At 40.0% G+C, this 13,679-nt stretch overlaps 1 protein-coding gene across 2 annotated transcripts; it reads right to left on the bottom strand.

Moving 5' to 3' along the window:
• Positions 1 to 5,666: 5,666 nt before the first annotated feature.
• Positions 5,667 to 12,732, bottom strand: LOC136178963 (uncharacterized). 2 transcript variants are annotated; one of them, XM_065953510.1, is made up of 6 exons: positions 11,800 to 12,732; positions 11,380 to 11,695; positions 8,863 to 9,171; positions 8,687 to 8,761; positions 7,358 to 7,426; positions 5,667 to 7,165 (listed from the first exon to the last, which is right to left on the bottom strand). In XM_065953510.1, the coding sequence occupies exons 2-6, from the start codon at positions 11,489 to 11,491 to the stop codon at positions 7,032 to 7,034; spliced, it is 699 nt and encodes a 232-aa protein (XP_065809582.1). In that variant the 5' UTR covers positions 11,492 to 11,695; positions 11,800 to 12,732; the 3' UTR covers positions 5,667 to 7,031. The 2 variants fall into 2 exon arrangements, with proteins under 2 accessions (XP_065809582.1, XP_065809581.1); XM_065953509.1 differs by having other exon boundaries at positions 11,779 to 12,732.
• Positions 12,733 to 13,679: the final 947 nt, after the last annotated feature.

Raw genomic sequence — 13,679 nt, forward strand, 5'->3', positions numbered from 1 at the left:
TACTTAATAATGCTTGCTAATGATTTGTAATGCTATAATTTATGTTATGTTAACAGTTTATTGATGCACACATTATAACATTTCATACAATTTATGAAGTGTTTATTAATGATGACCAAATGATTTATAAACCTTTAAGAGATGGTTTATAAAACATCTATAAACATTACAGAGACACATGGACCAGATATTTGTTCATGGTTTGTAAATATTTTATAAAGCGTCTATTAACATTGGGATTTGCAGAGCACCCTCTGAAATAGAGGAAGTATTAATGTCATTTACAGAAAAAGAAACAAAGAAAGGTGTGATTTCAAAAATGTATAAAGCAAAGTAACATGAATCTGAAGATAACATGTGGGTTAAAGAAAAATGGGAACTAGAAACAAAAATTATAATAAGAGATGAACAATGGGAGGAATCATTCAAAGAGGGACATAAATTAACAAACAGTCCAATGTGGAGGGAGTTTGACTGGAAAGTCAAAATGCGATACTTTAACACCCCATCCATCACCTTAAAATACAGCAGAACTTCTGAGTTGTGCTGGAGGGGATGTGGACTAGTGGAGGATTTTACACACATATTCTGGGACTACCTGAAAGTTGTAGACTTTTGGAAAAATGTCCAAAAAGAAAGAAGTCAGATTCAATCTAATCTTGGATCCTTCACCCTTTATTTTGGGTAAAGCTCCTGATACCAACATGGACAGAGACTTGATTTCGTTGCTTAGATTTTTGCATAGAAAACAATACCAGCATCCTGACTGAAACCACAACCTCCCAACCTAACTCAGTGGAGACAGAGATCAAAACATTAAAACACAGCCAGATTACAGCTGAAAACAAACAGATTGTATGTCAAATGGACCCCAGTGATGCAGGTAATGCCTGGACTCTAGTCACCACTTAATATATATATATATATATATATTTAAAGTCAGGGTAACACTTTATATTAAGGTGCTTGAAACACTCATTAATAAAAGGTAATAAGTCACTTATAAGACCTTATTAGATTCTTATTAACACAAATAAGTCTCTATAGGTGTTAAGAGAGGCTTAATTAACACATTTATTATGTCTTATAAGACACTTATAGGCTCTTATTAGAATGTTTTATCTCTGTATTAAATATAAAATAAGTTCTAAAAAGAAACACCTGATAAGTATAATTCTAAAATGAAGGCGTCCCGTCAGCAGTGATAGAATAAATCCCTCAGTGTTTGTGACTCTGGCTGAGATGGAGGTGAAACATGTGAACCTGGGCTGTGGTTCACTGCTCTCTTCCTGTAACTAACTCTGAGTGACATCTGTTCATGTGTTGGTTTTTGTTCAGGCAGCTCGCTTCATTTCTCACTGTGGAGAGTACTACCACTAACACTAACCAAACAGGAGCAGTAATATGTGGCTGAATGAGAGTTTTTAACTCTCGTGATCTGCAGCTCCCAGCCGTTCTGTTTATTCACAGCTGAGAAATCATCTTTCTGTGGATGATTGTAGCGTTTATCTAAAGCTCCATTACTCCTGTCAATATCAAGAATCACTCTGAATGTTTCTGTGTTTTTCTTGTGGTACCAGTATACGTAGTTATTGTAACACTGATGAGTGCCTCCACAGCTGAAGGAGACTTCTTCACCGACTCTCCTGGTCAATGATAAATCATCCTGAATCAGCTCGGCTGCCATGGAAACCAGCGCTGCAGAGAGAGGGTCAGACAGGTGAATGTTAGTGTGACGGTGTTTGGTGAAGGTAGAGTTTGTGGGCTCCTGATTGGCCGGAAACACTCACCTGAACACAGGCAGCACAGGGCGGCGGCTGGGAGGAGAAGCATTTTGGAGCTGCGATGTTTCCTCTGGTGAACCCGAGGAGAAGTGACGCTGTGACGCTGCAGAGGACAAACAAGGACGAGCTGAGAGATCAGACGAGGAACACGTGGCTTCTATCAGAGGCCTCAGATCTCCCATCAGCCCCTGATTCTATTCAAAGTTCTGAAAGTCTGCAGGAAGTTAAGAATCTGAATATTTATATAACTTTTTTTATTGCATAATTTGAAACTCTTTTATTTACCTCTGCAGGTGTTTTTTGTAACTTAATTATATATAGATATTTAATGTCTGTTCTTATTTCTGCTGCTGATGTAAAAGAAGGAGACAAACAGCATGTCTTTGTTCACTTCATGAATTCAGAAAATGTATTTTCAAACTTCTTCAAAAGGAATAACTCTGTTTGCACTGATGAAGTCTGTTTTCATACCTTCAACATTTCTTTAAGAGGTCTTTTTCTTCACACTTTGATGTTTCTTATGATGAAAACTTTAAAATATTAGCAACAAAAGACACATCTGATATAACATGAGTCTTTAAAGTGTTACCTCAGTGTCACATCTTTAAATAAACTCCTCCTTCATGACTGTTTGTTGGATTTCAAACATGTTTTTTCAGAAGGTGGATCTCTGTTTGTCGGAGTCTAACTTAAAGGAGAAAGAGCACCACCTTATGGTCAGTTTGGGGAACTGCAAAGGTACCCTGATGATGCTGGTAGTGGTATTCAGGACAAGGGGAAACCTCTGGTGTTGAAAAATAAAGCAATCCTGCAGTTCCTCGAGGGTCTGCTTGAGGCTGGAAGTCACATACACACCCATTCAAAAGTCTGTTTTTACAGCAGAGATTAACATGTTTACAGTCTGGTTCATGTCTCTATCAGCTGTTACTGGATGGGGGAATTTTATTTATGTTTAGACATGTATTAGTGCTGTCAGCATTAACTACTTCATTGTGAGTAATCTCATGTTATTTTGTCCCTTCAGGCTCTCCGTAGATAGTGGTCCTCAGTGTCTCCCTGTAGTCTCAGTGATGTAAAAGAAGGACACTGCTGCATCTTTGAATGTCTCATTTCACTTTAACAAACTCTCAGACAGCTCAGCTGATGAGTCCAAATTCACTCAAACAAAATAATTTGTTGGCTGAACGTAATAAAAGTATGGAAACCATTTCCATCAAATTAAAATGTGTTCTTTTAGCATCAAGGAATTTTGTTAAGTCAACATAAAATAATTAGGATGGGTCAGCTGAATGTGTTTGTGTTATTGTTTTTTATTCATGATGGTTCAGGCCTATCTTATTTCAAAATGTTAATTAATGTATTCTACTAGGTGTGGACTAACGTGACTTACTCAAGTTGTTTTAACTTCTTTACTCTGGTTGCGTCCGACTCCTTTTAGTCGTGTTGGTCCAACTTATTTTAACGTGGTAAAAAATGCATGCCAACAAAAGCCATCATTTAAAGCTAAACTCAAATAACCTTTTCTTTAAACCTTTCAAACAATGTATACAATGAGCCTTTCCCCCCCGATTCTCTGTAAGTACGGATGAAGGTCGTTTATAAGGACAGGATTTATCAAACAGGGTTTATCCAAAGAGATACCTTTCATCAGAGTTCCTGTTCACCTACCTTACAGGGACCGTGTTCCTGTTTACCAACCTTACAGGGACCATGTTCCTGTTTACTAACCTTACAGGGACCATGTTCCTGTTTACCTACCTTACAGGGACCATGTTCCTGTTTACCTACCTTACAGGGACCATGTTCCTGTTTACTAACCTTACAGAGACCATGTTCCTGTTTACTAACCTTACAAGGACCGTGTTCCTGTTTACCTACCTTACAGGGACCATGTTCCTGTTTACTAACCTTACAAGGACCATGTTCCTCTTTACCTACCTTACAGGGACCATGTTCCTGTTTACCTACCTTACAGGGACCATGTTCCTGTTTACCTACCTTACAGGGACCATGTTCTTATTTACTGCTCAAGCATAATGGGACAGGTAAACAACATAATTCCAATCAGATTTTATTTTTAAAGTGTTTATCCCAAGAAAAGGATGTCTGCCTCTGCTTTTCCTCTACTCCCTTTTTGAGCCTGGTTTTCCATGTTTTTCTAGTTCCTTTCTCCATCAAGGATCTTCTCAGACAGGGTTTATGTAAGTTTATGTCCCCAAAAATCGTCTATACCTCTTGATGGACTCTCCACTTGTCCCTATCTCCTTTCATTGGGATTTTCTTTTAGGCCAGTATGACCCCAAAATGCACCAACCATTTTCCAAAATTATGTGGACCATGGCTCACTACTCCCATTATCCTTTCTTGGGTCTTCTCAGGAGGAGTTTATTTCCCCAGATAAAGCACTCTCCCTTGTGGGCAGACTATCTGTACATCCCCATCTACCTGTCATTTACCTTTTTAAATATTGTTTTTGTTTATCAAGCATCTCATGTTGACCTTTGTTTGCATACCAACCTAACATGGAGAGTTTATCTAGATTTGTTTCCCAGGAGAAGGATCTTTCCCTTGGGGATGGCCCTCATCTTGCCTACCTCTTTAATACCATACATGTTTTCTCTGTGCTTTTACACCACAGGTCACACCTACACATTCAAACACTGATGGTAGAGGCTGCTGTTTAAAGAGTCCATCAGAATTAACCTCTCCATTCATACACATGCATACGCTGTTGACGAAGCAGAGGGAGCAACTTGGGGTTAAGTGTCTTGCCCGAGAACACATCGGACATGTGGCTGCAGGAGCTGGGGATCGAACCCCAGACCTTCAGTTTGAGACAACCGACTCTACCAACTGATCCACTATATTGTACAATATTGACTGATTTCAGGAATAAAATCTTTATCCTTACAAATAATGGAAAGCTGAAACTTTGAGATACAAACAGTAGTGATGCAATGTGTTGCTGCTGCCACTAGAGGGCAGCAGCTTTAATCTTTACAGACAGGAGTACAGTCATGTTCACTGTATGAGCTGATAATATAGGAAACATCATAATAGTTTATCATATAACGATCATATGTATGACTTGTGGTTTTGTCCTGAAAAAAGGTTTTTCATGACAGAACAAACGTGTGTAATGTTGCCAGTTTGTTAGTTTGATCAAACTTTGTTGATTTTGATCTTTTGTTTTAAACTTTTAACTAATGTAAAGTGTCTGTAAGTACTTGAAATATCTTTATAAATGAAATGTATTATCATTATTTCTTATTTAACAAGCCAATGAATTAGTTAATGACCCAACAAATGAATATATACATTTTAGCTGCCGACACATTATCACTCAGGTGCGTCTCCTTTACTGAATAAATATACACAAACTGGGAGAATGTTGCCTCAAGGTGGGTCGACACTGTTGGTCTTCGGTTCATGTGAAGGGAAGGTTTTTTTATGTAACAATACAAAAGACAATAAAGTACAGAGTGTGAGAACAGTTCATCAGTGTGTGCAGCAGCAGATATGAGTCTGTGGTTATTAGGGTTTAGAAAAACAGTTTACAGCAAATCAACATTTCCTCCCCTGCAGCAGGCAGGCTGTGTGGGTTTCCTGCTCTGCTGCCTCTTCTCTGTTAGCGAAGGGTTTTCAGTTTAATCACACAGCGACAGTTACGACCATCGACTTAAAGGTTAAAGCATCATTCCAGGAACTTCTCAATATCAGCTTTCTGTCTAACTCTGTTTTATTATTTAACCTGATTGCAGAGAAAAAGTAAATAATCTATACTTGTATTAAAAGTTAGACAAGGACAAGAAAACATGAAGCTATAATATACAAACTTATTTAACGCTACAAAGTCAAATTACTCATGACCAAAGACGCTGATCGTGTTTTTACATATTTATTGTGAAGCTAAATGAAATCCTTAAAAGCACAGACTTTTATTTAGAAAGAAAAACAAAACACTTACAACTCCTTTCGTACACCAAAGACACATCTTTTACTCTTTTATTTGATTTAGTTTTATATTTATGCTGGTATGTAACAGTATTTCTACACTTCTTGACAGTAGCAGTACTGCTGTTTATGTGGGTTTTATAAACAATAATGCACCAATAACAACAAGACAAATTCCTTCTATATACGATACAATCTGATAGACGTTTGTGTTATATATGTAACATTAAGTGTGGTACACACAACAAGATAATCGGGCCGATTTCGGGGCTGATGCTCCACGTCTGACCAAATTCAGCAAAAGCCTGATTATCTGACAGTTCCAAAGATTATCTCACCAGATGTTCCTGTGGTGTAAAGTGTGTGATTTTAACCTCGGCGACCCGATTTTAAATTGTCAGACATCCTGTTGTGTTGGGAGAACACAAAGGATGGCCGAGCATGGACTCTGTGGGTTGTCACTTTAAACAGAATAGCCAATCGGGAAGCAAGCTGACTGAAGCCAGAAGCAAAACGAACATAACCATGGCAACGACAGCAAACACAAAGCATAAAGTTAGATGGATGTCATAAATGGATTAGCAACTTGTTGATTTGTTACAAAAACACGAGTGTTTACACAACGTGTCTGTAAAACAAAGCACAATCCAACTGACAAGGACAGGAGTACCAGCTAACAGCTAGCCACATTTAGCTTGAGCATCATGTTTATTTACTCTTAAATCGCGTTCGACCGCCGAAGATGACGAGTTCTGAGAGTGGAGACTGTTGTTGAATGAATCTGTGAGTGTGTGATGTGCTGAGTCGGTCATCTCGTTGCTCTCCACACACACTATAAGAACTGAACTGGTAAATCTTTCATTACTTGTCGTCATGTGTGGGCTCTCACATTAGCCAGGCCTTACTTGGCAATAAAAGTTATTCTGATTCAGTTGCTGATTGTCAATGACCCCAAGCTTACAACAGTAGCAGGATGTTAAGCCTGGTGATGTACTTTTAAATAATCTGCTTGACTCATTTTCATTTTTGTTAAATGTCTGTGAACTACAGGAGTAAGAAGATAAACCATAAGATTGAGGTATTAGACTTCATAGACAACATTTTGGACTGCTGATAAAAGCTGTAAATGGAATAAATTGATAAAGGTAGCCCACCCTGCAGTACATTCATTTATGTACAAAAAACACAGTGTCATCAGCATAGAGCTTTACTTTTTCACAAACAAGCTTCTTTCATAAAAACTACAAAAACACTACGGCACGAAACATCAGAAGTAAATCAGTCAGCACATGTTCAGTGGATGGACGGTTTGTTGTTTCTGAAGATCCTCAGCAGAGAGAGTCCACAGCAGTACACCAGACTCTTCAGTATCAGCACCGTGTACAGCAGCGTCAGCAGCTTCACCTTGCACTGAGACTGAAAGGACACTGACAGACAAAAAGACATGGCTTAAGCTTTACAAATATAGAGCGTCATTTCATCCAAGGATAATTGACCACATGAAAAAAATATTCCATCAGGCCCCACTACTTCAGTTTGAAATCTTATCTTTAAAAATAACAGAATCAATTTCTTATTTCCCTGCAGTTGAACATGTCATTAAACGCAACGCAGCTCACCTCCTTCTCCCGCGTCCTGTAAGGCTGGTTTGGCTGTGGGTGCCTGGGCTGCTGAGCTTGAAGCTGGATCTGTTTGGCACAAGGCAGGAGCAGGAAAAAAGATTAAGAACAGATAGCTGCTAAAATGTTTAGCTGCTTTGATAAACAGTCGGTGTAAATAACAGAAAAACACAGAAGAATAAATTAAGTAACAAATGTTTGGTTTATTAAATTTGTCTTTGCTTTCAGGTTAATTTCCAACACCAAACCACACCGAGCTTTCTTTAGCCTCTTTCACACACACTCCAGAAAATATCTAGAACATTTCAGGACAGTCTGCCCCTGAGTTGTTTGTTCAAACATGAACCTCACAGTGGGAGACTATCCCTGTCGGACCGGAGGGAGGGTGTCAGAGGCAGGACGTGTCGTAAAATGGCAGACAGCAACAGAGTCTGATGTAATGAAACATTGGTTAAATTAAATCAACTCTGTCTTTCCCTTTCCTCTGGTGTACCACAGGGTTCCATTTTAGGGCCGATTTAATCTGTATTTAGATGCCTCCAAGGGGAGCTGTTTCGGGGAGAAAAGTGGGGACCAATCTGTCTTAGGTGCAGGCTGGAATATTTGGGTTGATCCGCATTAGTGAGCGCACACAGCTAGGGTTTTTTTCATCACGATTTAACACAGATTATCTCCTGCTAGCCTCCGAGAGAGATTTCTGAAGAAGTCGAGTGAGGTGATGTGAATACAGCACGTAGCGTTGATAAAAAAAGTAACAACTGTCACCAGAATGATAACTTTATTTATATTGCTCTTATCTAAACAAGGTTACAAAGTGCTTCACAAAATACGCACGTTAGTAACAAAATTATGAATAAGACTTAATTAAATTAATTAAAGCAGGACATTTTTTACTACTCAATCATTAAAAAGGCCTTCCTCTAAAAATATGTTTAAAGCAAAGATTTAAAAACAGTTACAGGAGTTTGTCAGCTTAATGTCTTCAGGTAGAGAGGTCCAGAGCTTACGGGCTCTGATGGCAAATGCCTGGTCGCCCTGTCCTCTATGTAACGGGCAGCCAATGGAGGGGGGAAAGGATCCGGGTAATGTGGGAGATAAGATTTGTATTGGTTTAAATCCGGGCAGCAGCATTCTGCACATGCTGGAGTCTAGCCATCGAGGACTGACTGAGGCGTGAAGTGAAAAGAGCGTTGCAGTAGTCCAAATGTGTAAAGACAAAGGCATAAATAAGCTTTTCTAGGTAATGTAAGTAGAGGGAGAAGAGTAATAATGTATGTTGACTGAGTTGGTTTCTTCTCAAAGGTAAGAGTAAACAGATTTTGATCTTACTGTCAGTCGGCTGCAGAGTTGGCAGGTCTGTTGGCTCTCTCTCTGGAGGACTGGAGGTCGTAGGAACTGTGACCTCTGTCAAACAGAAGGAGTTAAAAATAAACATCAGTCCTCTGCTCCATTGTCTCCACATGAAGCTGAATCACTGCTGAATGCAGACACCAAGCCTTCATTACCTGTTCCTGTTTGAGCATTCACTGTGCCCCCCTCATGCTGCACTGAGCAGAGGTATTTATAAGGGTTGTACTTTCTCTGAGGGATCGTCAAGATGGAGGCGCTGCACCCCGACTCCCTCAGCTCCTGCTGCTTCACATCAGCAGGGTTCACATCCTCCAGAGGACCGCTCCCTTTCTGTTTCTTCCAGGAGATCTGGACCAGAGGAGGAAACATGGCTGAGGCCACACACAGTAGAGAGCTCTTCTCCTCCAGCTGGGCTCTCGATGCTGCCGGGTACAAGCTCACAACGGGTTTCACCACCTGCTCATCTGAAGACACACACACACGCTGATCACTAAACTTGTTGTCACAGTTTTCAGTCAATCACAAAATGTTTTTTATACTGAGTCTCTAAAACAGTTGAGGTACAAGGGTTTTAAGGTTTTGGCCCTTGATTTAATTTTCTATTTTTGAAACTCACATAAAATAGAAAATTTTAAAAGAGAACAATCCATAAGTTTTTTTCATCAGATAACCAAATGAATGAAAAAATAATGAATCATTTCTAATTTACCTATTTCCCATTCTAGTATATTAGTCAAAACCTCACTAACCGAGATGAAGACATACCCGAGACCAAGTAAAGACCAAGCCCATAAATATCTCTCAAAGTTCACCATCTTGGGGTGCTGGTTGCACAGTGGTTAGTTCGCGCGCCCCATGTACGGAGCCTATAGTATTCCAATTGGGCAGCCCAGGTTCAAATCCCACCTGTGGCTCCTTTCATGTCATTCCTCACTCTCTCTCCCTGATTTCTGACTATATCCAATGTTCTATCTCTCCATTAAAGGTACAAAAAAAGCCTAAAAATAAATATTTAAAAAGAAAAAGTCATCTTGTGTGTCTCTCAATTAGACCGTAACACCGGGAAGGTTGCGTCCGTAACCGGGGGATAAAAATCAAACTACAAATTAATTAAAGTTGTTTGTTCTTTTAGAAAGAGGCGTTTCCTTCTAATCACAGTAATGAAGTGGAAAAATAGCCGATCAGTGGTGGTCTTGATTTAAAATCCAGAGTCCACCCAGACTGAGATCGAGACAAGACCGAGTAAAAATGCTTTCAACCCAGAGACCTTCAAAAAGTGGTCTAAAAACCAAGATGGATATTGAGTACTACAACACTGATACACAGATTAACAGTAATTTCTAATCACTCTTTTAAATACAAATGAAACATATTGGAATATTTTATTCAGTATCTTCTTTTGTTAGAGTTTTATTTTAAAATCGTCCTGGAAGTGTCAAATTAACCATCATGAATAATGCTATTCTTATTTTTTTTACACTTTTACAGGTTATTAATTAAGTTTTCTATTTTATAAAAGAAAAATTACATTCATGTACTCCATTTTGTTTAACACAAAACCATTTTATATCACATGATGTTTTGTAATTTAATTGCACAAAAGAAAACGCCTCCGTGTTTCTCTCTTAATGTTTCTTCGCTGGAGGAGGAACTCGTCGTAGCGCCCGGCTTTAAAATCTGTAACATCAGAAAAACTTCTTTTACTTTTTTTAAGTTTCGTTGAGCTAAAACTCCAATGATGTTCGACTTTATTCCAGAGCCTAGGCGTTCAAAAGGAAGGTGGTCACATGTAAAAGGTCGGATTGGATCGGATCCAAAGAACGTGTCGATCAAAAGAACAAAACAATAAAAGAAAATCAGATAAATTCAGGTGGTCAGGTTTAGATTTAATCTGCATTAATCCTCCAGTTTGTGACTTTGAATGAGGATTGAGATGACTTTGATTAAAATAATGAGGATTATTCTGCAGCAGACGACGGATTACAGGAACTCAATTTGAGAAAACTTTTAATTAGAGGGAGAAAAACTAAATTTTTTATAATTTTGGTTCCAGTTCTGACTCTTTCTTATTTTTATATATTTTCCTTGTTAAGACAACATTATGCTCGAGACAAAAGCGACTTTGTCCGTTCATTTCACAACAAAGGCATTCAATTTTACAGAAGCCCAAATCTGTCATGCAACTACACATTTGATTCAGTTTTCAGTGATAATTAGTCAGTTTTTGGATGTTTTTTCTCGAGATAACGAGTTAATTTCTTCACTAATTTCTTGAGAAAAAAGAAGGAATATCAACTTGTCATCACAGGAAATTAACTGTCATTCTCTCAAGATAAATAAGTGATAAGATAAATAAACAGAATGCCGTGTGTCCACCTAGTGCTGTCTGTGTGCTAGGGAGTGTTTGTATGAAGCGATGTGCTGCTGAGTAACTGAGAGAATCAAAATCTGTAGATCTGTAAAATGCACGATGATGCATATGCAGCGTGATTAAACCTTTTGAAGTAATTATGGATATTTTTAATGTAACAAGAGTTGCATAGCAGCAAGAACTGTTTACTGAAAATGAGAAATATACAGCATATATAAATACATATTTATATAAATATATATAAACTCTGAAGCTGCAGACATTAATGTAAAGAACTGAAGAAATGAATGTTTATTCTTACCTGTGACAAACAGTTTAGTCCCAGAGCCGAAGATGAGTACTCCCACAGTGAAACAGACTGATACAAAAACCTGTCTGCTGCTGAAGGACTCCAGATTGTGAACCAGGATCATATTTCAGCCACATGATGAGTTTCTCTGAAGTCCACATCAACATGACTTTCTCTGATGTCTTTAGACACACTAGTAGAGTTTCTCTGTGGACATCAATGTCTGTCAGTCCAATCGTTTTGTCCACTTGGGTTTGAATGTTGCACAGACATTCTTGGTACTCAGAGGATTCACCTCGTTCATTCAGATCACTGCAAAGGTGTTTCACTGTAAATGACCCAATAACAGAGAGAACAGGTAATTATAACATGTTTAACTTTCATTATTAATGTTCAAAATCAAAAGTTTACCTTTTGTTATATATACTTAACAGGTGAAGCAATTTAACCCAGACTTCTTCTCTCCAGCATTGTTTTCTTTCTCTCCTTTAAAGGTCACATATCCTCCTCCTCTTCAACCAGTTTAAATAAGTCTCAGAGCTCCTCAAAACATGTGTGAGAAGTTTGAGCACACATTTTCTGAAAATCGGAGCAGGCAAAAGTTGAGTATTTCTTTTAGTCATACAAAATAAACACATTTTTAGTAACACCAATGTGTCTCCCTTTTTTCCTCAGTGCAGGCAAAAATATACTCATAGCAAAAACTAAAAGTAATTAACAACAAAAAGACCAATCAAAGAATTATCTTAAGGCAAATTGTTGCCCACAAAGGAAGTATTTTATACAGGAGATAAAGAAAGTGTTTCCATGGCTTTGTTCAATCTCAGCGTTTAGCTATGCTGTGACATCATTAAAGATCGTCTTTTAAACTTGGTTCAGGAACAAAGACCACGCCTCAAACACAACCCATTTCCATTTCATAAATATTAAGGCCTTCATCACTCCTATTCCTCTGACGCTGGTTTCACATCCCGCCCCAGGAACCACGAGGGTCCATACAGAGAGCAACAAAGAGACGACCCCTGACCCAGAGTCTCGACCCCTCTGGTCTCATCACGTCGTTTCTACATCGGCTGACACCAGTCCATCGTCCTTCTTTCATTCACCTCCCGACCCTTACCCCCCTTCCACCCTCAAGGCCCTGACACACCAAGGAGATCGTCGTCCGTCTCTTTAGTTTTTTGTGCAGTGTGGCTCTGTCGCTACATGTCGGCCCCCACCTGCCTTTTTTCAGATGATTCCACATGTTGAATCGGCGGTCGGTGAGAGGAATCTCTCTTATTGGTTGTTGGGTGGTTTCATTTCTCTCCAGCTCTCCTCTCAGGTTTAGGAAAGCCCCTTGAGCATGTCACTGTAGTATCCATGCTTTCACCCATTAGTGAGGTTTCTCCTGATCTGTCTCCTCCTCCTCAGGAAAGCCAAACGCAGCTACACACCAAAAATAACCGGACACTTCAAGGACAGAAGAGACGCGCAGAGCCTGTGGCGTGGTATCCAGACCATCACGGACTACAAACCCAAGCCACAGACCTGTGACAGCAACACCTCTCTGCTGAACGACCTCAACAGCTTCTTTGCCAGGTTTGAAGCACACAACAGCACGCCCCCACAGAAGACCACCCCCCCTCCCCATGACCAGACCCTGTGCCTGACTGCAGCCAGCGTGAAGAGAACCTTCTCCAAGATCAACACCCGCAAGGCTGCAGGTCCAGACAACATTCCTGGCCGTGTGCTGAAGGACTGTGCAGAGGAGCTCAAAGATATCTTCACGGACATTTTCAACGCTTCTCTGAGTCAAGCTGTTGTTCCGTCGTGCTTCAAAGCCACCACCATCATACCCGTTCCAAAGAAGCCCTCACCATCCACTTTCAATGACTATCGACCCGTTGCACTGACCCCGATCGCCATGAAGTGCTTTGAAAGGTTAGTCATGGCCCACATCAAATCCACCCTCCCCGCCACCCTGGACCCCTACCAGTTTGCATACCGAGGTAACAGATCCACCGAGGATGCCATCTGTTCTGCTCTTCACCCAGCCATCACCCACCTGGACACCAAAAACTCATACGTCAGAATGCTGTTCATAGACTTCAGTTCAGCATTCAACACCATCATCCCTCAGCAGCTGCTCGGCAAATTGGACCAGCTGGGGCTCAGCACTTCCCTGTGCAACTGGCTGCTGGACTTCCTCAGCGAGAGGCCTCAGACAGTGCGGGTCGGCGGCAGCACATCAAAAACCATCGTCATGAGCACGGGGGCCCCCCAGGGTTGTGTGCTCAGCCCCCTGCTCTTCACGCTTCTGACCTACGACT

The sequence above is a fragment of the Labrus bergylta genome, chromosome 4, assembly GCF_963930695.1.
Source record: "Labrus bergylta chromosome 4, fLabBer1.1, whole genome shotgun sequence".
Taxonomy (NCBI): Eukaryota; Metazoa; Chordata; class Actinopteri; order Labriformes; family Labridae; genus Labrus; species Labrus bergylta.

Coding starts and splice junctions, on each gene's coding strand:
- LOC136178963 (XM_065953510.1), bottom strand. CDS start 11,491: ATGATCCTGGTTCACAATCTGGAGTCCTTCAGCAGCAGACAGGTTTTT. Junction 9,172..11,379: donor GACTAAACTGTTTGTCACAG/GTAAGAATAAAC, acceptor GTGTGTCTTCAG/ATGAGCAGGTGGTGAAACCC. Junction 7,427..8,686: donor AACTCTGCAGCCGACTGACA/GTAAGATCAAAA, acceptor TGTGCCAAACAG/ATCCAGCTTCAAGCTCAGCA.